Here is a 27,348-nt window from a genome sequence, read left to right as displayed (position 1 = left end):
TGCATGGAGAAGAAGGTAGGAATAGACAAGGCCAAACACGCTTTGTGTGCTGATAATCAAATTACCTGTCAGCTTTAATTCTTGTCTCAGTATGCCACCAAAGCAAGCCTGTTTCAGGACACAATTGTTAATAAAATAACAGTGAGATCAGTATAGAATGGATAAAATGCAAGCACAACCCTTAGGCTGCATAAAATGTAAATACATTTACAAAACTAGATCTAATGTGGATAATATGCAAACACAACCATCCAATAATAAAAACAAGAACAAATTCCAAGACAAAAGCTTGGCTAAGCTGCAAACAAAGCACAGCAAAATGGGAAAGACCAGGAAACACTGAGCTCAAATCACCGGGTTTGTTGAGGGCTCTTCCATTTCCAGAGCTGGGCTCCCTCCTGCCATTTCCATTTACCCAGACCAATAACTTTCTGTATAAAGAGGAAAAAAAAGGGGGGAAAGACATGAATACCAATCCTGACAGACCCCAAGGGCTCTTCAGAGCAGTGAGCAGGCAATTTCAGCAGAACTGCCTTCTGCAAGCCCTGCCCCATGTCTCTGGCAGCAAGCACTTACTTTTAAAACACTGGGGATATGTAACGACTCCATTCAGGCACGGAGCTCTGAGTTTCTCTATCTGGGAGATCTGGTACCCTCTCTTGCACTCAAACACAACAGAGTCTCCTGAGGGATAGGAGCGGCTCAGCTGGCGGGTTGACTGCAACTGAATGTTGTTCTCGTCCATAGTGTTCCTATCCAGGACACAGCTCCCTGCAAAATAATACTTGTGATATTAGCCAGTGGATCTCACACTGGACAACTGATGCTCTGTTGGCACCCCCTGAGTGCCCCAAGGGCCTCTCCCAGCTCAGGTGTGCTGGCCCCTGACTCCTTGGGAGCACTGCCCCTCCACCTGCAGCTTCCAGGAGGCTGCCCCACGCTGGCTCAGCCAGGAAAGGCTTTCTGCTTCCCTTCAGCACTAAGAATGCAGCAAAGCTGAAGAGGGCAGGACTTACTTCCTGCTGTGCACCGTGGGTATTGCAGGGTCCCCTGCACACACTGCACTCTGAAGCTGGAAATGCTCGGGTCTGGCAAATATCCCGGTTTACAGCGGAATTCAATGTAGTCACCCCAGGTGGAGTACAGCTTGTTCTGTGCAACCCATTTCAGCTCAATGTTGTTGATGTCCATATCTTCTTCTGATGCCGTACAGGCCGCTTGAAAAAGTCATGAGAAGAGTCTCAGCACTTCATACAGACATATCACATGTAATTGATGCCCCTAGAGCCTACAGGAGTTCTTCACATCAAAAAATGTTTCTGAATATGTGCTCTGAAGCACTGTTACTTGCAACAGTAAAGACATTCACATCCAAGCTAAAGGGAAGAAGTGAAAAGCCCTGGGAGCAGTCTTGTCATAGGGACAGTCAGGGCAAGAATGAAGCACAGGTGGGGAAGGCACCAGGCACCAATGAACTTCCCCATATATTTTTTTGAGATCCCTCCTTGTCTTCTTCTCAGTACTTCTCTAAATTTGTTTTCTCATCACAGAGGCACCTCTGGCTTTCCCCAGCACTGCCACACATGCAGACCCATCCTCCCAGCTTACAGTCTGCTGGGTGGAGCCATGTCCCCAGCCCCAGAGCACTCAGGAGCTGAATTTAAGAAGAAACTCCTTTGGGACAAACAGGAGGGCTCACTGCCATCCTGCCCTGCCAGCATTGTGGCCCCAGCACCAGCGCTGCCCTAGGGGTCTGAGAAGACAAGAGGAGCAGTCACACAGCCTCTGGCCATCCAGCACAGGCTCCCACCTACCCAGGCAAACTGGGGGGGTTGTCCACTGCCCATTAAGACAGGTGATTGTTGCATGTCCTTTCATGTTGTAGAAATTCGGGCATTTGTATTCCACAGTATCTCCTTGTTGATATTCTTGCAAGGGGAAGACAAGAAGCTCTCCACTTTGAATAGATGGAGGTGCACCACACCTCCCAGCTTGTCCTGAAAGAAATTTCCCAGTCAGAGAGGAAGTCTGACTGCAGAGAAAGTCTGGTCAGAAATCCCACCCACTCTATGTTGGCACTACTAAGAGAAGCAGAGGAAAGCAGAGAGAAAACCAAACAGCTGGCAGGAGTAAGTTTCTCATTTCTCCAATGTTCAGGCTCACAACTCCCAGCTCACTCTATCTGAGCACAGCTTAAGTGCTTGCAACTGGCTGCAGGATTTCATCTTGCCCTGCATAAAATGTGGCAATGGGCCCTCTTGAGTGAAGCCACTTGGGTCATACAGCTTGGTAAACATCCCATCTGAACAGAGACCTGGGAAAATAGCCTTGTCCTGAGTGTGCCAGAGCCTTGGCAGCTGTGAATCATGAGGACAGAGATGCTAAATGACAATGAGGCAGCTTTATGATGCTATCACTGACAGCAGACTGAATAGAAAGAGAAAGAGAAATTACCTTTGCACTTTGGGAGCTCTGTCCAGTTCCCATTCTGGCACACTACAGTGGAATCCCCAGTCATCTTAAAATTTTGCCAGCACTGATACTTTGCACTCTCCCCAGGGCTATAGCTGGACTTTTTAATGCCTTCAATTCTACCACCAGCAATTTCTGGAGGAGGTCCACATGTCACATCTGAAAACAGATATGGCTGTAGTTACCTTTGCAGATTTTAAGATGTTCATCTATACAACCAGAAGTAAAAGGAATTAGCCTTGCTATAATTTCTGTATACATTTTCTGCCTCAGGTGGGTCACAAGTTCACCATAGGGAAGGTAACGAGTTGTGGCTGTGGCAACAGAACACTGGGACTCTCAGGAAATGGCAGGGTCAGTAGGAGTTTCTAGAAAAAGCCAGTGTTTCTGTACTCATGCAGAAGAACCACACCAGCCTTGTCTCTCCCTGGGGAGCCCTGGCCTTCCTGGAAACCACAGGGGTAGCAGCCAAACTGATTCCCTGTTGAAGTGCAGAGCTCTGGAGGGCTGGTGGTGCTGGAGGAGCTTGTCAGCCTGTGCTGCTCTGGGCTGGGTAAGCACAGCCAGCTCCACAGAGCTGTGCTCACCCTGCAGACACAGACTGCGAGGGGGGACAGCTCCTGAATGTTCCTTGTCGCAGGAACAATCCACTTCCATGGCCCTAGCAGGTCTTACATGGTTTAGATCTGGCTCTCTGCTGGGGTCTGCATTGGCCAGAGTAGAGCACTGCAGAAGGAAAGCTGCTTCTCTGTCCTACAGCTGCTTCCATTCAGCTTTGAACACAAGAGAGAAACCCTTACATGTCTGTCCACTGAAAGTCACTGAAGTGGTGGACACTGGGGAAATACCCAGGAGAATGACAGAGCAGCACATTTTAGGGCCTGCTGCTTCAGGAACATTTCTGCTATTGATGGAAATATTCCCAGTATCTCTAGAATTAAATTAAAGAATTAATTAAAGTGCTGTGCAAGGGACTAATAGCAAGCTCAGAGTTGGGGTAGCCAAAGAAGACAAGTAAAAAAGGCAAAGTCTTCAGAGTAGTTAGGTGGAGAGCTGGTTGCCTCCATGTTAACAGGCAAAGGGAGAGCACAGATTCCTACCTCTGCAAACTGGTGGTTCTGACCATTGACCATTTGAACAAAAGATGTAATTTCCACCTATCATCAGAAAATCGCTTTCACACTGATAGTGCACTATGTCCCCAGGCAGATACCTCTCCTGAAGAGAGTCTGCAATGTGCCCATTGGGGATCTCAGGGGCAGCTCCACAGCTGACATCTGCAAAGAGAGGAGAGGAGAGGAGAGTGAGAGACAAAAGACTCACACAGCAGAGCATTCCAGAGCTCCTGGGGAGCAAAAGCACTTTGAGTAATGCACATTATTTTCTACAGGTAGAAAAAGAAGGTTTATTCTGATATATTATATGGTTCATTCTGCAATGCTTCAGCATCCAGTATTGTTTACCTAAAGTAACCAAAAAGAGGGATCAGCCAGCTGTATTGCACAGCATCGTGTGCCACCAGTTTGGAGAGTGGCATAGTTTATTTATTATTTGAAGGTGCCTGTCAGCAACTGACATTCTTAGTGATGTGAAAATAAGATCCATTACCCTACAGTTATCTGCTCTTTGCAGTCAGCACACATTCCTCCATATCTGCCTGCTTGATTTCAACAGAGAGCCAGGATTCAGCTACCAGCTCCAGCCCACAGGAAGATGCTTGCTTTGCTGATCTACCCTGCTTGTTGTTTCCCAGAAGCCAGAAAAACAGGTGTGGTGGCAGCCCATTCAAAGCAAGTCACCTTTGGTTCTATTGACCTGACTCACCTGCATGCCCAAGTAAAAATTATTTTAATTCGCAACATGAAATGCTAAGAAGGATCATGGATTACTCAGAAGTAGAATCTCTACCTTCACAGAAGGGTGATGCTGTCCAATTTCCCCTTCTGCAGATAATTTCAGGGGAACCAACAGGCAGGAACCCTGAATCACACTGGTAGCGGATTGTTTCACCAGGCTCATAAGAAGTCTTCTGTCTGCCTTCAAATTGAGCATTGGCAACTTTTGGAACACTTCCACATGGCATTTCTGAAAAGGTAACAGAAATTTGATGCTTATGCTACTGGGATACACACTGAAGAACTGTATTTTTTCCATCAAACAGGTGCTTTAGAGAAATGTTCCTAACACCAGCATTGTCATCTGACAGTGGATTATATAATTGTATAATTATAATTAGTTAATAATTGTATAAAAGGTGGCATACAGAAGATTAGACAAGTCATTCCCCCAAATATACAGATTTCAGCTGCTGAAATACACCAATTCTGTTTCTAAACATGCCAGAAAGTTTTACTCAATGTTTTTTTTCCCTTGCTACACTGATGTGATTTCCATCCCTGAGGCACCACAGCAACTTCTAGTTGTCAGTGGACTCTGTAGAAAAGAGATCCTTGGATCAGGAGGATATGCCTAGGACTCATCTGGCAGAGATATGAATTGAACAAAGGCTACAAGAACATGAAGGAATATTGAAAAATTAAGCTGCATTCAGAAAGTCAGTTTTGCATGCCGTCAGGATTGTTCTGAAGACATCCATGATGGAAGGTAAGATTCCAATATGGAAAATATAGAGTGGAAAATAAATCAGTTTTTACTGATCAACCTCCAGTTTAAAATTTTTCCATTTCATTGCTAAATGCATTTAAAAACCAGTAATTTTTGATATTACCCAAGCATGAAGGAGCTTCAGTCCATTTTCCCAAAGAGCAATTTGTCTCTGTCGGTCCATTTAACATGTATCCAGAATGAGAAACATATTTAAATCTAGCACCAGCCAGATAAATTGTTTCCCCTTCTCTTTCAATTTTTAAGTGTGGATTTTCCAGCCTGGGAGCATCAGCACATTCTACAGATGGTGGTGACAAACATGGTCTTTCTAAAAAACACAGATAACACAGATAAACAATAATGCAAGATAATCAATATTGCAACTGTAACTAAATAATAAATAATTCACAGATTGCAGATTACTATTTAAGGCCCCCAGTCAAAACTGAGACTCTGTTATGCAATATATTAAAAAAAAAAACAAACAAAGTAAGCACACAGCTCTTGAGGGACTACCTGAAAATTGTATACACCATCTCAGGTAAGTCTGTAAATGAAAAGACTACAGTTGTTTGCACCTGGACATCTTAAACAGCAGCCTCCTGCTCATGATGACTGCAAATGAGTAACACAGATATTATAACAAAATGATGGAAAAGAAATAGGCCAGTACTGACCCACACAGTGAGGTGGTGATTGCCATTTCCCTTCTGTACAGGTTATTTCCTTTGCACCAACGAGCTGGAAACCATCAAGACATGAAAAAACTGCTTTACTGCCACTCCTGTAGTTTCTTCCTGCTGTTGTCTGCTGAGCACCAGACACCTGAGGTGGGGGTGGGCACTCACTTTCTGCAGCTAAGGACACACATTCATGTTACAATAGAACAGAGAGAGAGTGCAGCAGTTCAGCAGAGATTACAGCACAACCAAGACAACACAGATGTTAGATAACTCCAATAGCTACCTCAGTTTAATTAATACTATGATCATTTTGCTCTTCTTCAGAAACAACAGAGCTGCCTTCAGGTGCTCATATGCTTTCAGAGGCATAGAAAAGACAGTCACAGTTGTCTACACCAAGATAACATGGAGTTCCTTGTAGTCCCACCTTTCTTTCTCACACAGCTGCACAGTCTTGTGTGCTTTTCCTGCTCCTCTCTCTATAATGAACTATTTTAGGAAAACTAAACCAACATCTGGAGTTCTTTCTTCAGACTTAGCTGATAGAGCTAAATGAGAAAGCTAAAAGGAAAGTAAGAAATAGGCTGAAGTTTTTTCACTCCAGGAATGAAGGATTCTTTCTGCCAAAGGAAAGTAAAGGAGAGAATGATCTAGGACAGAGATCTGAGGGGTATTCCTGAGCTTGGTTTCTTGTTTCTAGTGGCTGTAGAAAACAGGTAGGGACAGCAATTGCCATACTTCTCCCACTTCCAGCCATCATCTCCCATAAATCAGGTGTACCAAAGTGAGGAATGAGGCAATGGCTGTTTTACAATCATGATTTCTACAGACAATATCCTGCTCTGCCATGCATAAAGGCAGCCCTGAAGACATTGATCTCTGGTGTGTGTTACATATGGAAAGCCTCCTCTGGGTCTGTGGTTTTTCACTGGCCAGCTCAGCTTTTTTTCTCATTGTTTCACTAGGAAGCAATTGGAGAAATGGAGAAAAAAACAGAATAGAAAAATTTAGAATATTTAGAGGAAATAAAGGAGCTTTGACTGGAGCTTGAATTTCGTGCTCTCTGTTTTGCATCAGAGCAAAGCCCTTTTGAAGAACTGAGCTTAAATTTATCATTTCTCTTTTCTCAGATCAGAAGTGCCAGTGACAACCATTCCAATTGTCAGAGTAGAGAGCATTAAGTCTGCCTTACTGAAGTGGTGAATATCTAAATTTACTTAACTGCTCAAATGATGGCCACAACTACCCTTTAGCATATGATCAAGTAAATATTTCTATTCCAGCCTAGTGATACAGCAATGCTCAGAATCCTTAATAATGAGCATTTATCATGCCTGTATCAAAAGAAATGATCCAAATGTGAAAACACACCTGTACATGCAATCTCTGGTGTCCATCTCCCAGACACACAAGTTGCCTGTTTAACATCTTGATCAGTTAATATACATTTGTAATGTATAACTTTATAGAACCCATTCTTCCTTCTTGGCATGGGATACTGGCCAGAGCGTACCAGCTCAACATCCTCTGGAATTACACACTGAGGGGATGCATCTGAGAAAAAAATAAACAGATTTAAAAAGAGATTTAGATCAGACAAGATGTACTGATGAAGATGTCATCAGTCATACAGAAGTTCTGTGTTAATTTGAGGAAGAACTTTACTGGGTGTTTGAGCAGGGAGGCTGGACCAGATGACCCCCGTGGTCCCTTCCAACCTTACTCATTCTGTGACTCAGTGAGAAGGACTAACCCACATAAAAGTGGTTAGGGTGGGACATGCCTAACACATTGTGGCTATTAATATTACTTTGAATTCCTTTTAATAATTGACTTCAACCACTGGGCTAGTGCCTATTTCCTTCCCTTTACAAAGCTGTAGGTGCAGAGTCTGTCCAGGATGAAGGTCATGCTTCTATTTAAAAGGAGTAAATTAAAATCCCTTAGTTTTGATACATGAAACTATAGCATATCTGGCTGCATACTGATGGCTCAAGTCCTTCAAATTTTGTATACAACTATGCTACACTCACATCTCAAATATTATGAAAACAGATTACCAGCACAAACAGGTAAAGGCTTCCATTCTCCATTAAGACATTTTATTTTCATTTCCTCAGTATTGCCAGAGCCTGGTTTACATCCACAAGTTACTTCATCCCCATGTGAATAGTGGGTCTGGTCTGCCTGATGCAGAACAACATTTGGGATAGAGGAAGGTGATTCACATGGCAGTTTGTCTTCTGTTGAAAAGAGCAGAAGTATTCCACAATAATACATCAATCACGTATTAATAGCTGAAAAAAAAAAAACTTAAATAAAAATAGCTATATTTGCATTTGGTAAAACAAGCCTACACCCACTAATTGTAGCAACTAAATTTCAACACAACTGGAGTATGTAAATCTTTTCTCCAGTTTGCTAAATTGCTCTCCTGTCTTTTCCCTTATTTTTCCAACACTGGCATGATCCACAGGTAGTTTCAGTGGACAGTACATTCCCAAACTGCTGGTACATAAATGATAAAGGGTAAAAAGAATTTCAATTAATTCAAGTCACCTGAATCACTGATTCTGATCAGATAAAATTATAATTGATCATATACCTGCATATTTGCAACGTGCCCTTTCAGTCAGAATTATTACAAGAACTGAAACCCATTGTAAAGTCTCTTAGAGCTGTCACATCTGCAGGTGCTCTCTGTGAGAACTGCAGCTCCTGCTTTGGACTGGCACTGTTGCAGTGGTAATGACAGCGCAAGGTAATGGCTTGTCATGCAATTTTATCTTGAACAGAACATTACATCTGCAAATACGTATTTTTAATTGTGAAAATATCTATGATGTAATAGCCTGCAGAGAATTACTGACTTCTCAGAAGTAAGAGCTGTGTAGATTACCAATGCAAGAGGGAGGAGATGACCACTGTCCATCAATACATTCTATTTCCTTTGATCCAACCAACTTAAATTCGTTGTCACATTCATATTGCTTTCTGTCCCCATGCTGGTACTCTTCCACGGAGCCATTAACAAAACTTCCATTGGCAATCTCAGGGGGAGGTCCACAGCCTCTGACACTGGCTGAAATCAAGAGATCAAAACTCACACTTTCACCACAGTTATATGTTAAGTACAACATAAAACAAATGGAATGTATCATTTAAAGTGAAGAAAAATCAGTGGAACAGGTTAAACAGGCAGGTGATTTATGCCTTTGAATATCTGGATTCATGCTGGGCTGGAGATCACAGATACAGGTGACTTAGGCTCACTCTTGTCTCACACTTCCATGCACTGTCAATGCCTGCTCTGAGAAAAGTGGTTGATGAAACCAACCCAGTTTTAAGAGAAAATTGACAATTCTGCAAGGGATAATCTATGTCCTAAACAACAGCAAAAAAATATTAAATATATATATGCATACACACATACATACCCTGTATATTAAAGGAATTCACTTTTGATACAGTGGGTGAAGTCCCTATTAGGGGAGCTTAAAATGCTCCTGAGCTAAAGAACTAAATATATGAAATTAGACTTGCTTTTAAATGCATTTTTGAGCAAAAAGGATGACAGAGTAAAAGTCACAAAAAAAGCTGATTGACTGAGAAGAAAGGGAAATGATTTCACAGGAAAATCCTTCCCTGGGTTTCTTTTATTTGGGTCCAGCTCTGTGTCATCTCCAATACCATTTTTTCTTTCAATTTCATGTGAACACCAAAAAAAAAAAAAAAAAAAAAGAACACAGGATGCAATATCTCATGGGTGTCAATATCAGGCAAAGGGAAAACTAGGACCTTTGGAATACAATAAGAGAGGTCACTACTCAAATTAATCATTGCCATGCTGCACATTATTTATAGAGTTTTGAACAGTAGAAAGTTTTCCAAACACTAAAGTCAATAACCTGATTAATATTTTATGCAATCCATTTACCAGCTCAATTTAGCATTGCAGAAGAATTACCTTGACACACTGGTGGTGGTGGAAACCATCCAAAGTCGTAGCACTGAGTGGAGGCAGCTCCCACCCTTATGAAGTTTTTTGCACAGGTAAATTTCACAACATCCCCACTGAAGTATTTACTCTCTTTAGGAGAGAAATCTCCATCACTCAATGGCAGTGGTGCACATTTGATTTCTATGGAGAAAAAATATTTTAACTTATAGTGGACAATCCACAGAAAGCACATGAAATGCTACTGGGTAGAACAAAACCAAAGGAAGGCTTGAAGAAAAAAGCTTCACAGAGTGTAGACAGAGAAAAAACAAAAATATTCACCATGACACTGGGGCTCTGGAGTCCATTCTCCATTTCTGCCACACACTGTGGTATCAGTTGGCATATTATTTACAGTTTTGTATCCTTCCAAACATGAATACTCAATTGTATCTTCAGGCATGAACACAGTTTTTTGTGTGTGGTGAACTGAAATATAGCCTGGTCGTTCACATGATTCTGTAGAATAAAACAAAGTTAGTGTATTTAGTTATCCAGAAATGCTGCCCTTTGGAAGCAGCATCCCTGTAGGTATATTGGAAACATCAATAATTCTGCATTGTCAGAATATTATTGTAGAATGTGCATAATATTCACATATTATCTAATGTATTAATCTTCCAAAATTTGTCAAGAAGTAATATTTAGGATAAATGTTTCTTCTTTAGATTCAATTATTTCCTTTTGCTACATATTATTAGCATCATTATTAATTTAGGCATCATAGCAAATGGTTTGTACTGCTGTTCCCATGATCAGTTGAGAGTTAGAAAAAAGCCACAAAATCCTAGGTAAAGGCAGTCTGAAACAAAAGGACCAGATAAAATAGCAGCTAAAGTTGGTCAATACTACGGCCAACAAACAACAATTCAAGGTTAAGTCTCTTACTGTATTATACCAGTGTTCAGGAGAGGAAGGAATTTGGAAATAATGAATCCTATTTTTCTCTAGTTTGGTTACATTTCAATAAAGTTCTGATTGGCAGAATGCCTCAGTTCACAGATGTTGCTTCATAAATTGGCACCAGGTAAGAACTACTGAAGGGGTCAGTGATTGTCATTAACTCAGTGCTAAAGAGATACAAAAAGATCCTTTACATTCTCTCTCTATTTCTAAGAGATACAAAAAGATCCTTTACATTCTCTCTCTATTTCTTGGAGCCTGAGAGAGGTTAATCTCTGGAGGATCAGCCCTTTATCTGAGTATCCCTCTGCCCAGTAAGAAGCCTCTACAAATCAAGGTGACAAATCTCTGAAGCCACAGAACACACTGGTGACAACAACAGGGAGCTCTGAAACCTTTAGCTACTCACTGATGCACTTGGGAGGTGGAGTCCAGCCACTCTCGTGGCACTGTGTGTGTCCTGTTTCTTGTCCTTCTGGAGTCACAAAACCAGGGTAACACTGATATGGGATCTTCTCTTTTAAATCAAATGTTGTCCTCCTTGTGTTCAAGGAGCCATTCTCAAAACCGATATTCTGGCATTTTTCTGAAAGAGACAGACAAGATTTCTTCCAAGTAAAGCACTGCTAAACTAGGTGCATAAAAATCACAGCAGAAGGATGACATGTTAATATGTTATTTAAATGGATGTAAGCCTTGATTGGATGTTTCAATCTTAAATTCTGAGAGAAAACTTTCATAGTATGTTAAATTCTTTACTGCTAAATCATTCTGTGAAGGAGAGTCTTCATTTTCAGAAATTACCACTACAACAAATAGTTTCAGATGGAGACCTCACCAAAGGGCAAGCACACTCACTTTTAGGGATACATCTTGGAGGAGGTGCCCAGCCATTCCTGGTGCATGTGACTTCCTGATGCTGAGCTTGGTAGCCATTGTAGCAGACATATCTGGCTTTTTCACCTTCCTTGTAAAAATCGCTCCAGCCACGGCCTGTGAAATATCCATTGTCCAGCACTCTGATGGAACATTTTTCTAAAAAGGGAAGGAAAGTACATTTAACCACAGAGGTTTCTACAGCAAGAACAGAGGGAAATTAATTCTTAACAAGTGTTACTAACAAACAGGCCTCCAAGCACGTTTCTGTAGCCTTGTATGGCAAAAACATACTTGTGTGCAAATCTGAATGAAAGCATGTTTTGTAATTAATGGACCACAGAAATAGAAGTGGAAGTTACTACTTAAAGTGGTGTGAGGTGGTTTAGTAAGCAAAAAATCTCTTACTTGTGTTCACAAGCAATAAGTTCAGTGCTTCTCACATCAGTATGCTCTGGTACATCTCTAAAATGTTGATGTATGCCCAGAGTTAACTCCAGCATTTGCCTCCAGCAGATTTCATCTTTTCTATGGAAGTGTAGCAGCCTCTTAAACTAATTCCAGAGACTTTAGCAGCAGCTTAGCACACTGGTTCTAAGGCTTTCTGTTCCCAAGAGCCCAGACATAAGGCAGATGGCTGAAGTAATGTTATATTGTGTTATCTGAGTGCCTGCTCCTTTCCTCCAGGCAGGGCTCCGCTCATTTCCTGCACTGATCACCACTCCACTGAGGGCAACAAGCAATGAGCAACCTTTTGGAATCCACTTTTGTGCCCTACCAGTAGGTAGGAGCTTTGCTGTGACTGAAGATGTGTGGGAGGAGGGCTCATCTCGCTGTTTTTGATTAATTTTAAGTCTGAGTCAGTGTATGTGGTTCTCTTGCTGTTAGCATGATCAATTTCAGCTTATTGCAAAAGTGTGACACCTTTTCAGCTCTAAAAGCTTTCCAAAGGGACCAGGCATAGCTTCTCAGAGAGGATGGAGACTAAGTGCCAAAGTGCCTAAGCCACTTAAGGGAGAATATATAGAGTAGAAATTCTGTGTGTGCAGCTCTGGTGTAGATGAAAGTATGTGCTTGCATGTTATCCAGAAGCCAGAGAAGAGGAAGGTTTACTATGCATTTCTTACTCTAATGAATATTTTCAAGAGTAAGCAATCTTCAAAATCCAGAAGCATAATTTCAGTGTCCCCAGCTGACAGTTTGTGCTCTGCAGACAGGGAGACAGCCTGTGTGCAGTTCCAGGGGTCAACTAAAGCAGTTTGACTTCCAGAAACTTTCATCTTGTGTTGCATCAGAACAAGTTCTGCTGAACAGACCTTTGATTAAATCAGAGTGAATTAAACCAGAATTAAGTAAATAGTAGAAATGCACTTACTCAGGCATTTTGGTTGTGGATACCAGCCTATTTCAGAGCAGGTGACTCGAACCCAGGAATCTCCAGTGGGGGTTGAATAGCCATCAAGGCAGTAGTAATCTACAGTCTGTCCATATCTCTTTGGGAAGTAACGGTGTCTGTAGTTCTCATAGGTACTACTCAACCTGCCATTTTCTATGACTGGGTAGTCACATGGTTTCCCTTGAAACAGAATGTAAGAGCAACAATATATATAACACATGCATGATAGAAAGCTCAGGGCACAATTCAGATTCAGCTTCTTCATCTGAGTGTTATGAGAAATGGTCAGAACCAGGACTGCACACCCTGGCAGATCCTAAGAGGTGCAGGAATAATCATGCTCTGCTCCTGGGGTCTTTGTCAGTGCCTTTGTTACTTCCCTCAATTGCATTGCAACCAACAGAAATCCAGCCAGCAGTCTCAGCAGACTCCTGAGGATGATTTGTGATTACACTGTAGAGGGTCTTGATTAAATTTACTGTTCTGACCATAAAGAGAGCCAGTCATCTGGCTCAGATACAGAAACTGAACTGTGAACTCTTAAAATTGAGATGACTCCTGCCATCTCCATTTATAGGTTTTGGGATCCTGCAGCAAACTCTCTTCCTTTTCTCATTTTTATTTTAAAGCTGCAGCACTTTTATTTTCTCTGCTTGGTTCCACAAAATAACTGATCCTTTCCAGGGGCAAGTCTAGGATAGAAGGAGGAGATTCTCAGAAGCTTCCATGCAAGTTAACCCAGGTTCCTCCCAAAATGTTCTGACCCAGAGCCTACATGCCAGGGCAGAGCAGATCACCCACTGGACAGACCATTCAATAACGAGTGAAGTGGGCTCAGAATGACACCACAATTTTAGAACCCAACTGATATAGAGAAAACATTACCTCAGATACTAAAAGAACATGTTTCAGAAATAGCTCAAATCATCTTATCCAAAGGTTTCTTTAGAAGACTGATTTCATCAGGGTTTCTCTCACATTCTAAGCTTTATTTTCAGTGATCAAATATCAAAGAGTGTTAAATTATGAAGCTACCTGCTAATTTACATAATTATTTTTTTATACTGTGCCTACTAGGCAAAACTATCATAGCAGTTATGGGAAGTTGAACCCAAGAAAGAACTCATCAACCATCAAGAATTCTTTGCTTTGTTATCTGACAGATTATGAAATAGATAAAATTCAGTGACTGTCCATAATACCAAATTACAATACCATGTAAAAATCTAGAGCTGTGATACTACAAGGAAAGCCATCTTCCAGTCATTACCTGTGGTTTGGCTACTTTAAACTCCCCATGTCCTCTAATCCTGACTGGGATGTTATTCCTCAGATGGAGCACAAACCTTCCTGACGGTGAGCTGACTGTAGCACGTTTTAACAGATTTGTAAATACAGTAAGAGCTAATATGTGTGTTAATAAACACAATGCAAATCTGGATTACACCACTGTTTTTCCAGGTGATTTTTCTAAAGCATCAAATTAAGCTTTACAGTACAAAGAAAAAAAAAACCAAAAAAACAAACAAGTGTGGTATCTAATGCTCCTCAAGTTTTGCTCTTAACTTCTTTTGTCTGAGATACTTCCAGACTTCATTCATGAGAGCTACTCACGGACACAGGCTGGCTCAGGCTGCCAGCCATTCTTGGTGCACTCAGCTGTGGTGCTGCCAGTTGTTGCTTTAAAATGAAACCCAGCTTCACACTCCACTGTGATTGTATGACCCAGTATGTACTTGTCTTTTTGAGGTCTGAAGCTCCCAGAGGAAATTACTGGAGGAAAGCATATAATTTCTAAATAAAAACAGAGAGAAAAAAAAAGAATATGTTTAAATTTATTGCGTTAAGTTCATGGTCTAATTGTCATAACAGCATAAAATTGTTAGAATTTTATTAAAGAAAAGATTACATTTCTTCCTCACTCTTAGAAATGAATGGTTCTGTAAGAGAAGAGTGACATATGTTACTAATGTTAATTAGAAGATTAAAACTTAATTGCAAAGAGAATGGTTGGAGGAAGAACTGGAAGCCATTAAACTGAACCTAATTTTTTCCCAGATCATTCTGCAGCTGGGTTTGCTGGGCTCATTTATGGACACTGTCCCAAAGGAGGGCAGTTTCACTGGCAAGTCCTAACTGCAGAAAAAATTATACTTGACTAGGAACTGATCATTCAAAGGTTGTGTGATTAAGATTAGTGTCCTTATTATTGACACTGGAAGTATTTCAACAACTGAAAAAAGTCAAGAATCTTATTCTAGAAAACTCAAGATATCTTTATGTCCAGAGCAGTCAGGGAAACATTTATATTTATAAATATATTTTTATATTTATAAACCAGAGCCTGTCTTTTGGGGCTTTTTTATGTACATAAAACACCACCAACACCCTGAGGACTGGGAGGGGATGACTGTAAGGTAACTACAGGTTGTTTCTGCTGTGGAGTGAGGATGGGTAACTCAGTTTTCATGCATGCCTTGCTGAATCCTCTAGGTCCAGTGATAACACCAGTAGGACCCAGAACCACTGAGTACACCCCAAGTACCAGAGCCCAGCACACCAGTGTCTAGAAGAATGTTTTGTTTGGCACTCCTCAAAAGCAGTATGTTGTAAAACTGCAGGCAATGCATATTAATTGGTATAATTACTAATGTTGAATCAGAAAGGACAGAGTGGGCCCCAAGACTGACAACAAGTCTTTATTTCTAAAGGAGTCTTTCTGGAAGAGGTCCCAGGAAGGTGGGTGGTGCATAAAATCCTACAATGTTGTCCTGTTGCCAACTTTTTTTTTTCAGTTTCAAGATTTTGGCAATTTCTTGAAGAAAATTCAAGCCACTTATAAGTTCCCCAAAATTTAATCAAACTGTTTCAGTTGGGATATTATGTGCATATTTGGATATTTAAATACAGCCTTCAAGTGCTGTAATTGAATTAAACTAAGATAAAATCCATGACCCAGAGGGCTGATGTCAAACAGGACTAGCCTCAGGAACTGTGGATTTGCATGTTCATGTCACATGAACTGCTCAGAAGGCATTTGAGAGATAACAAACAACAGGGAGCTTTAGCATTGTAAATATATTAATGTGTAAAGATTCACAACAAGATTCTGGTTTTGCTACTGCCCTTCATGGGAAACTCTTACCCAGTTTTTTGGTCTCCTCAGAACTTAATCCTTCCAGTGTTCATGAGTATCTTCATGATGTGGATGGATTTATTTTGTTATGAATGAACTTATTAATCTCTAAAATTATTTCCAAACCCAATTTAAGTGCAAAACCATTTTAGGCAAGACTGACCAGTGCAAACGGGAGGTGGATTCCATCCTGATACAGTGCACAGTGCATCTGCTCTGTTACCATATTTGTATCCATCTTTACAGAAAAACTGCATTATTTCATTTTCCTTGTAAGACTTCCTTTGAGAACGGACATATCCATTCGGAATTTCTGGCACGTCACAGGAAATTTCTGAAGTTGAAACAGGCAAAAATACAGGTATTTTAATTTTACTTCCTAAGAATAGATTTATATGACAATAAAATTTAAGGGGTTTTTTTTGTTTGGTTTGTTTAATTTCTTGGTTGTTTGGTTTTTGTTGGTTTTTTTTGGTTTTTTTGGTGAGGGGAGGGGGAGTATTCATCTAAATTCACAAAAACTTTCACATTTGGAAGCTGCTTGAAACTTATTTGAGCACTTATTTGATTCTGGGCTTCAGGTGGAAAATGTGGTGCAGCACAGCTTCAATTGCAAATTGGTTCATGATACAGATTTCAGGGCTTTGCTTTGGACTTTAATGGATTTAGAATCAAGAGATAAGGCAGAAGACCTTCCAAAATAAGACACTAGGCTACTGAAATTTAGGATTTTCTATTTTTCAGATAATTTCTTTGTGATTTCCAACAGACCTCACATGCTCTCAGAGCCAGTAGGTTATGAATTAAATGATAACATCAAAAGGAGAAAATAATTACAGTATCTGAAAAAATGATACTAGAATGCTTAATATCTCTAAAAGAACATCAATATTCCCAGTTCCTTGTCAAACCAAATAAAATCACCAAGATCTTGCAGTTCCTAAAAATGCATTCAATAAAGCCAGAAGTTATTAAATGTTTTGTTTCCTAGGTCACAGAATAGGACATCAAAGAGTTCTCTTGCATTCTTTTACTGAATTTACTTTATGTTTGGAATGAAATATAGTTCATGGGAACTGTCATTGTTTAATGAAATTCATTATATTCTGCAAATGTTACAAGCATAAATGTTTAATTCCACTTCATGCTGTACAAATATAATAATTGGGGGTTTCAAAGCAGCAAAATGCAGCACTGGAATTGTGAACAAATCATAAATGTATTTGCTATTCTGACATGTGTATTCTGCTCTTCTAAATACATACTTCATGATCAAATAACATAGAAATAATCTAAGAAACTTGATGTTCTGAATATTTAAGTGTTTGTTACCATAATCTTCCTGGGACTCATTTTCATACCCTGACAATCCAATCCCATCCACTCTTTGTTTAGAAACTGGGAGGGATAATCCCATCCACCAGTACCAGCTGCAGGCAGGGCAGTGTGGGACTGACTGGTTGAAAAGCAGTTTTGCAGAAAAAAAGTTGGTGGTCCTGATGGATAAGTTGGACAGGGGCCAGCAGTGGAATTTTGCAGCAAAGAAAACACCCTGGGTTCCACTGGGAAAAATGCTGCCAGCAGACCAAAAGAGGTGATCCTGCCCCTCCACGTTTTTCCAGGTCAGAACTCCCAGCAGAGGAAAGAATAGGGACATGCTGGACCAGATCCAGCAAGGGACAGGAAGATAATAAAGGGATTGGAAAAACTGACAGATAGAGAGAGGTTTAAGAGAGTCTGGAATAAAGAAGGCTTGGGGGAGGAAGGACAGGCTTTTTTACATGTGTAAATTCCTGGCTCCAGTAGGGCAGGCAAAAGTAAAGATGTTGGAACTGGACCTTTCTCACTGGCCATACAGTGAGAAGCAATGGGCACAAACTGAAATACAGGAAATGCCACTTCTCAGTTTTTACTGAAAACAGTTCAACCACTGCAGTGAGCCACCCAGAGAAGCTGTGGATCTCCATCCTTGGAGATACCAAAAACTGACTGAATACATTCTTGAGGAACTTGCCCCAGCTAATTGCTTTGAGGGACCTTCAGAAGTCCCACACCACCTCACTGATACTGGGGTTCTGTAAAAACCAAACACAAACCTTCCAACTTTTCCAAACACATTAGTGTGAGGAAAGAAAAATCAAACTTTTTATTATTATTCTATATACCCTGAGAATTAAAATCCTGCTTGTTTACTAAACTTGGTTCACACAGATTCAGAGCTGTTTCTGATTACTTTGGTTAAATCAACATTGAAGTGGTTGACTCTTATGCAGACATATCAAAGAATTTGACTGCAGCCTGGCAAAAGATAGAGCTTGTAGGAAAAATGTGGAACAAACAGATGGTCTATTATCATCATATTAGTATCCAATACTATTATATTTCTTTCTTATCCTACTTTTTCATATATGCAGTGGACACTGTTTACAGATAAACTATGCTTAATTGCTGTGAAATAAAGTGAAAACTTTGTGGCTTCCCATATGGCAACCATGATTTAGGAGTCTGTGAGAACAAAGCTTCTTAATGACACACAGTAAATAGTGTCCTTCTTACCTTGGCACTGAGGCACATCATGACTCCATTTTCCATTAGCAGAGCAAACAATCTCTCCAGCTCCAACAAGCTTGTATTTTGCATTACATTCAAAATTTACAACTTGGCCAAAGGAATATTCTTGGCCTAGCTCAAATGCACCTGTCATAATTATCCTTCCATTTTCAGGTTCTTGTACAGGTAAACACTTTATTACTGGAAAAACAAAACAAGGAAAGGCAAAAAAAAAAAAAAAAAAAATCCCAGTAATTTTGACATCTAGTCTGTAAAATAAGCTGACACACAAAGTTAAAATACAGAAAAATCACTCTAATTTCTTTACATATTTAAAAAATATACACTCTAGCTATGTATTCAGATACCATTTGCAGCAAGTGTAATACAAAGCCCTAAGCAAAAAGACAGCATAACATAGAAAAAAGCTTTTAAACCCTCTCTCACAATCCTCTTCTCCACCCTTGAAGGCTAAAGACAGAACATCCACTGAATTAGATGACCTCACCCAGTCTAAATTATCCCAGGATCCTGCATTCTATGAATGGTTAGCTGAGCCTTGACTGACACCATTAAAATTGGCCAAAATCAGTTGACTTTGTTTAGAGTTGTGCCAAACTGAGTTTGCTATGGACAGAAATCTGGAACAGCACTCCATTACACACTGCCTACAACAGTTCAATTAAATTTTATTAACTGAAATTCTAATTAAAGTTATTGGAGCAATTATATTACTAAAGTAAACAAACAGTGGTAGACATTAATTAGAGCTCTTGTACCTCCCAGTTTTGTACCTGCAGAAAAAAAGAAGAATTAATTTATGTCATCAGATATGTATTATTAAGGGAGGAAATGACTATCAAAGCTCATTCTGAGATGCTTACATGGATACCACTGAGCAGGTACAAAAGTGGCTTCTGTTTTGTCTACCAAAGCTACTTCTCTCTGACATTTGACATCTTAAAAGTCATCTGCCTTTTCCATGAGCTCATATTCTGCCTCTTGGGTTCTTCACATTTAGGATATTCTACATTCTTTCACAGGCAATCATATTTCAATGAAAACTCAACCATTACAGAGATAACTTAGGAGGACTTTGAAACTGAAGTATCTTGGTGAGACATGACAAAAAATGTTGAAAACCCTTGTTCCATATGGTGCAGACAGACCTCAATACCCAAGTGTGAGGGGCCTCAAAATTCAGTAAAATAAATGCAAAGTATCTAAATCCAAGGAAAATCAAACCACAGGCAGCAAGGTCTAGTAAAGACATCTACTTTCATTTGTTCTTAGAGACCCTTTCCTGACATCAGAAGCTTAACCCAAAGAAAAATGTCACTGCTGCCCATATATGTTAAAATAAAGCAGTAAAAATTATCCCTGTGAAGAACAGGAACCTTATATTCATGATCATACAAATTTGAAACTGATAAAAAAGTTTCTAAAACCATAATCTGAGGCACCCAGTCTATTAAGTCTTGATGTGTGTGTCCCCTTTGCTGTCACTCTTACTTGAATGTCTAACAGGGAGATCTTAACAAAATCTTAATGCTTAGGATTTTCACAAAGATGGAGGAGGAAAGTAGCTAAAAACACACATGCCTTCACACTGGTAGGAAACTCATCATCCCAAATGTCATTTGCAACCATGTTTTGCAGGTAACTACTTTATCAGGGTGTTTAGGTGAGGAAGAGCTTTGAGCCAGTTTGGAAGTGACAGGACTCCACTTCTTGAAGGGTTTTTAACAAAAGCTCATTGGACTAAAAGAGCTGAGCAGTCACTCTAAGAGCTTCACTGCTGCCTAACTTGAATTTAAACATAGTTGAATTAATACTAGTAAAGCAATCACAGATTATTTTAGATAGCATCAGACAGATAAAAGACAATTTGATAGAGAATTGAATGTCAAACTCCATTTACCTTCACAATGAGGGATATCATTGCTCCATCCATCTGCCTGACACTCACGGTAATTCCTTTGGCTGAGCATCTGGTATCTTACCAAATAAAAAGCAAAAATGCTGAAATACAGTTTCATTATGTGACAGGAACAACAGTGCTGCTGGTTTTGAAGCAAAGGAAGAGGGTTTCAGGTGTTCCAGCACAGAATAACCAAAATGTGATGACACTGAGTAGTTTCTTAGCTGTGTTTTCCCTATTTGCTTTCTTTTAATTGCATATGGGAAAATATAAATTCAAATCAGAGAGTAGGAAAAAATAAGAAAGAAGGCTTCTTCATTACAGAGATGGCAAGCTTTGGCTTGCTCTATCAAATGCACTCAGAGGAGGGACAGCTACTCTGAAATGACAGTGAGGAACTGAAGGGATTGAGGAGAATATTGATTTTGGAACTCTCTTTGTGGAACTCAGGCTAGATTCCAACTGCAAAAGCATGGCTGAAGCTCTGTACCAAAGCTGATTTGCTTTTCAGGAATAAAATATCCAGATACAGGCACAATACCATGTATTTGACTTGCTGCAATTTTCACTGGAGGAGATGGATAGAGGATTTCTTTCAAGCATTCAGTGAAGACATGTGAATGAGTCTGCCAGAAGTGTCTTCTGTCAAATATTTTTTTACAGCACATAAGCAAGCATTAAATATTAGTAAGCTGTATTACAGAGAACAAATCTCTAACTGTCAGTATAATTAACACCTTTTGTCAATTCCCATATATTGAATTAAATGAATATTACCCATCGTTACATCTGTACTCAACTCTGGCACCAAACACAAATTCACTTCCAATGGTAAGTTCAAAGAAACCATACTCAGTGTCTCCAGGATGTCCACAGGGCTTATCTGGTTAAAAAAAAAAAAAAAAAAAATTAAAAAAAAAGGAAAAAGCCTTACTTATACCATACAGAGGAAGGTGACAAAGAGAAAGACAACATTTTTCCAGTGATTAGTAGTGAGTATGGGTCTTTGAGGGCTTTCAAAAATTCAGAAATGTTCAGCATAAGTTTGATTAACCTCTCCTTTTTATCACTATTTTCATAGTTTTCAATGTTAACATGCTGGAATATGCTTATTTAAAAACGAACAAACAAACAAAAAAATCAGCCTACCTACCTACAACAACCCCCAAAAACAAATTAGCATGCCTTATTCCTTTAAAAAGGCTGGATTCATATTCTGTTTTATGACAAATTTATGGCAATTTTCACACAATTTGTGACATAATCTGATCCAAAACCTCCAGTCTATGGTTAGAAATTAAATTTCCTATATCTGCTGGGGATTCTGCTAAGTGAAGTGGGGCCATCTGAAGCCACAGGAATTATTTTGGTCCTCAGTGCCTGCTGCACAAAGCTCCCCACAGGACTTTCCCTAACTCTTTGTTTTGGATTCCCAAAAGAGTGGCAAAGCTGAGCACTCATCCCTCCCACTCATCCCTATCTGATCTCACAGTATGGCTGCAAAATAAACTGCATAGCTCAAACCTATTACCCCTCCTCAGCAGAAACCTTTCCTGATTCTTGTCAAGCAAGGCAATTTAATTCCTGGGCCTCTGTTTTTAACAATGGAGATGTATTTGGGTAGGCCCTAAACAAGTCCAGTGGGACTCAGAGAAAGTGGAAACCCCTGGCCAGTGTGTCTGTCCTCTGTCCTGCCGTGGGACCATGTTCCCCCAGCCTGTGGCACAGCATCCTCCTCCCTCCCTGCACATTCCCTGCCGGTGGCAGCAGCTCTCACTGGGTGGCAGCATTTGCTAAAACATGCTACAAACCACACCAAAGTTTGTGCATGGTGTTCACTATTGTGCTTTATTCAATATTGTGTTCACCGTGTTCACTGACTAATTACACAACAAAATCTAAACGCTGAGACAAAGTAAAAAAATGTAAAAAAAGCTTTTAGTAATTTATTAGTTCTTACTCACGGTATGTATCAACCTCTGAACAACATCCAGGATTTATAGTCTCAAATAAAATATTTATATTGTATTAGTAAAAATGTTGTATGTTAGATACACAAGCATAACACCTTGCTTCCAAAATTCCTTTGTGTTTAAAGCTCATTTATTACAGAAAAGAAGTATCTACTGCCTAATGATAACAAACTTCAATTTCTTCAGTAATGAAGTCTGTATGAAGGTGTGAGATACTTGAAAACTCTCAGCACAGTATGCTAGAGATAATAAATAGCAGCTCTCATCCTAATTGTGAATTACAGCTTAAAAGGCAGGGAAAAATAATTTCCCACTTGCAAGAAATGATATCTTTCATAGAACTAGTTGAAGAAACTGTCTCTTGACTCACATTTAGAAGCTGGGTTTGTGCTTTACTAAAAAATTTTGAAAGCAGATTCTAAGAACTTAATAATTTATTTTAATAATGTAATGTAATTACATTGCCTAGAATAAGATCTTCTGAAAAGAAAACAAAACAAATTCTGTGATCTGGAGAAAAGGAACTTAGAAAAGCTCCCTTATTCACACATCCTTTTTAACGTGGTATTTTAAAAAGTGCAAAAAGAAGTAATTTCCAAGCAAAGGTACAATTTCACATTGACATCACTGGCAAGGAATATGGTCAGCCTGATCAAATGTCTGCAGGTACTTTGTGTAAACACTTACTCCTGCATTCTGCCGCTGGGGGCATCTGCTTCCACTCTCCATCAGTGCACCGAAACGCAACTCTTCCCATTTTTACATATCCAGGCCGACAGTTGTATGTTGCTTGAGTCCCATGTGGATAGGGAGGCTTGTCCCATCTTTTAGCAGGCACTTCTTTTACCCTCCTAGGAGGAGGTTCTTCACAAGCTAAAAATTTTAAATTAAAACATTGGTGACTGTAATACATGCTACAAACACCAAAACAATCTTGCAATAGGAAATGTAGGGAGAAATCCTGGAGCCATTTGTGATCAAACCAGAGTGTTTTCTAGAGAATCAGCACATTAGGAAACTGGCAAGGATCCACATTTTGTAGGAATGTGAATAGAAGGACATGGGAACAGCCAGGACACAGGTGGCTCCTGAACTAGATTTTAGTTATAAAGCCTGAGAGGAGATCAGTGTCCTAGTTCTCACCTCCTACCCTTCCATCTGCAGGAGCTGCTCCAGGCCTGTCCTTCCAGGGCAGAGAATAACTCTGTGCACTCTGGACTTCCCTTCCAAACTATTTTCTTCTCCACCCACCACTACCTTTACTGACGTTATTTCACGTGTCATTTGATTAAGTTCTGCCAAACCTTCTCTCATCTTTACATTGCCTAAAGTTTCTCTCCAGGCCCACATCACCTGATACCCCAAAACTTATTTCCCCGTGTTCCTTACCTACAAGTTCCTTATTACACAATATAATTAATTCTGGGTATTCACTCTGACCTGTAGCTTCCAAGCTTTTTGATTCAGTTTGGGGAGTGGATGGTGGTGTCTGGTATTTCTTATCAGCACAATATTAACACTCCTTGTTCAAAAGCTCCTTTCTGGGCCTTCTTCAGTGCACATGAAATGAACAGCTAAGTGCATATGAACTACAACAAATAAACCTAAATTAATTTTATTAAGAAGTTCCTCAACTCCTTGAGAATGAGAAGTAAAGAGGAAAATGTTGGAAGACTCTTAATGGAAGACTAAATGATTTTGCCAAGAAATAATTGTTATGATTTTGGAGCTTGGGTGATTGAAATGTGCCTATTCTGAAAGCTGAAGCCTCACTCTGGGTAAGAGTCTGACCAGCCTAGTTAATTAAATGCAATGGACTCTGTTTTCCATCTGAACATGAAAGCATTCATCAGGAATAAATAAAAAAAGCCCTGAGGAATAAAGCCTTGGAAAAGGAATTAAATCTCTTTATAGAAAGTTAATGGGAGAAGACATGTCCACCAGGGAAGGAAATCCCTTGGTGAGCAGATTCATTACTCAGCAGAGACCTGGCACAGATATCCTCTCCCCAGTTTAGCTGTAAGGCCACAGGTTTGAGAAAGAAATATCATCACTGAAACCTCCCCACGGGCTGCCCAGGGGCTGCCTGGAAAAAGGACTATAGGAAAAATCTTTGGGATCTTTCCTGGTGTGAGGGATGTGGAGTTAAAGCTCACTGAACTGCACTGCAGAGATCACATCACACAATAAATAGCTGATGTGGAAGGAGGAGTATTTTAGCTGCTCACTTTGTGTTAGAAATCCCAAAGTGTGGGAAGTGAGTTTTGCTTGAGTTTACAAAGACACACCCGTGAGAACTCACTCATATTTCAGTCAGGGGAGTACCAACCAAATTAGATGCATAATTTTATAATTTTTTTTTTTTAAATGGAAAAAAAAATATTTGTTGCAAGGAAAAACTGTATAATTTTAAGTGCTCAGTATGGCATTTTGAAAATATAAAGAAAATAATGTTAATTGTAACTAATAACTTTAGTTTGACTGTTTTAAGTAGCCAGAAGAATTAGACAGACTGACAATTCTGCTGATGTGCTAAAGGAAGAAGGTCCCATACATTCACATATTTTCCAATTAGCTTGATAAGTATTCTCCCTTGTATGAATAATTACATCTGAATAAAAATTATTGGTTTTGTGCACTAGAGGGTACTAGGCTACTCTAGAAAATGTAGGAGAGACTTCTTTTAGCAAGAAAAGACAGACACAAATTCTAACAACATTTTTTGCAAAACGTAGGAAAAAACAAAATCAACAGGAATCCTCTAGCTGGTTCATTCAAGTGTGTTAAAAATGGTTAGTTTACCCAAAAAGTCCTTTGGAATGGTGAGAAAAAGAATGCTTCTAATTCCACATATTTTCAATTAGACCTTGTTTGAGTTAGCACTTTCAGTTTGCAAGCTGAGAGCATGCACCGAAATCTATAATTTGAAAAATAGGTTATTGAGTACAGAGAAAACTTCTTTATTCCTCCCTCTGAACTGTACAATATTCTTATTGTCTGTTGTGCAGAATGCAGCCTTTTAACTCTTCCTTGCTTGCACTAAAAAAACAAAAACAAGACAAGAAAATCTCCTTAGTCTCTTCATCATTTCTAAGATGTGTTGGGTCTTGCTGGGTTTTAGCTCAACTCTTCCCCACTCCTGCCCTGATGGTGTGTTACCATCAAGTGTCAGACTATGTATATACATATCTATATATTTATATATGTGTGTGTGTGTGTGTGTGTGTGTATGCAGTTTCTCAGTGGCCTGAGGTGAAGAAATCTACTGGCAGGTTGTACTTCAAAATTATATTAATTCCATCATGCACTCACCAATACTGGAAGGTTTTATTTCTATATTAAGAAGCATGCACTGAATGGATACCTTCAAATTCTTTACTGACAGACCAGGAGAGCTGGAATTAACTCATTCAGTCTTTACATGTGACTTGACATCAGTTAGAAATAGCTCAAGCTGCTTTTTTTTTGCCCATAATATGCTGGTAGCAGCTTCTACAAAGTACAAGCACAATTACAAATCCAGGTACAAGCAGCTTTCAGTCCCTCAGCAAAACCCAGCTCTGAGAACAACTCTCACAGACTTGCAGCATGAAGCTTAAACAAGAATCCTGCATGACCCATGGTAATAGTTGCCCTGGATAAATCAAATTTTGCTACATTCACATTTCTTTCCAATCTCCCTGACCTAAAGAAAGCATTGTGAAAAAGTGAAGATTCAGGCAAACTTTAATTTAAAATTCCAGGATTTTCTGCACATTTTTGCAAACAAAACAGACTATTAGTTGCTTTGAGGCAATATTTATTTATATTTAATTAAGACAGGACATAAATTTATTTCCCGATTTTTCAGTTTTTCAAAGCAAAATCCATTGGATCTTTTGGATTAATAAGGTCTTCATAACTTTCAACTAAAATTAAAACCAACCTGCACCAAGCAAAGACATACTAGCTCAAAACCACACAGTACCCTCCTCACAACATCCTATGCAAAGGAATTCAGACACAAAGCAAACAAATGACTAAGGATACACTAAATAATATAAACACAAACCAAGAAAAATACATTGAACAGATAAACAGAAAGCATCAAAGGTTTCTGAAAAGATACAGAGAACACTACCTACATCTTTAAACATGAAAAAGCATACCTGTATATATTTATTTCCTTTCTTAGACTAAAATCAGTCAGTAAATAGATATATTAGGAGTTTTTCCATCAATGTGGTAATCATTCATCCTCCTCAGATCACCTCACTGGTTATTCCAGACAGAAACAAAATATTTCATAAATGTGCATTTCTATTTTAATCTACCAGTTGCTTCCTGGTTTTAGATATTAGCATAATTAGCAAACATAATTAATAGAAAATTAGTTGTCTGACTCAGTTGATAGTGAGACACCAATCATTTAAAAAGTTAGCAACAGATTAATAACAGCAGTAATTATTCAAATAAATAGGTGGAAGCAATTCTCTGACAGGACACTAAATACTAGAAGTGTTGAATGCTGCCAGAAGAAATGCCAATTATTGCCAGAAGTTGATGGAAAAACCCTACAATGCCTTTGCACACTGCTTTAGTTACCACCTCCATAAGCACCCCAAGACAGGAGTTAAACTTACCTCTCTGTGCAGCACAATGCAGCCAACACAGGAGCAGAGCTGTGTAGCCCAAGAACGACATTCTAGAGATTCAAAAACTCAGCAAACACATCCAGTATTGTGGCCTACTTTTTTTCCATTACTTTGTGTTATTTCCAATCCTTTTTTTACTTAACTGGTCCATGGACTGACCTTGCAAAACATTTATACTCTGATTACAGCAGTCACTT

The 27,348-nt window shown here is 39.5% G+C and overlaps 1 protein-coding gene across 1 annotated transcript; it reads right to left on the bottom strand.

The window, feature by feature from the left end:
- Positions 1–41: 41 nt before the first annotated feature.
- Positions 42–27,348, bottom strand: CFH (complement factor H). The gene is made up of 24 exons (XM_079313480.1): positions 27,140–27,348; positions 23,205–23,390; positions 21,322–21,427; positions 20,545–20,621; positions 18,630–18,824; positions 16,237–16,407; positions 14,552–14,731; positions 12,917–13,117; positions 11,524–11,700; positions 11,075–11,251; positions 10,045–10,221; positions 9,730–9,903; positions 8,662–8,844; positions 7,823–8,005; positions 7,134–7,316; positions 5,757–5,936; positions 5,201–5,407; positions 4,381–4,557; positions 3,573–3,749; positions 2,455–2,631; positions 1,815–1,997; positions 1,017–1,217; positions 577–771; positions 42–431 (listed from the first exon to the last, which is right to left on the bottom strand). Exons 1-24 carry the CDS (start codon positions 27,198–27,200, stop codon positions 412–414), a joined length of 3,948 nt encoding a protein of 1,315 aa, XP_079169606.1. The 5' UTR covers positions 27,201–27,348; the 3' UTR covers positions 42–411.

Source organism: Erithacus rubecula (assembly GCF_903797595.1).
Source record: "Erithacus rubecula genome assembly, chromosome: 10".
Lineage (NCBI taxonomy): Eukaryota > Metazoa > Chordata > Aves > Passeriformes > Muscicapidae > Erithacus > Erithacus rubecula.
Note: the sequence above shows the minus strand (reverse complement) of the source record. Positions and strands in the feature narration are given on the sequence as shown.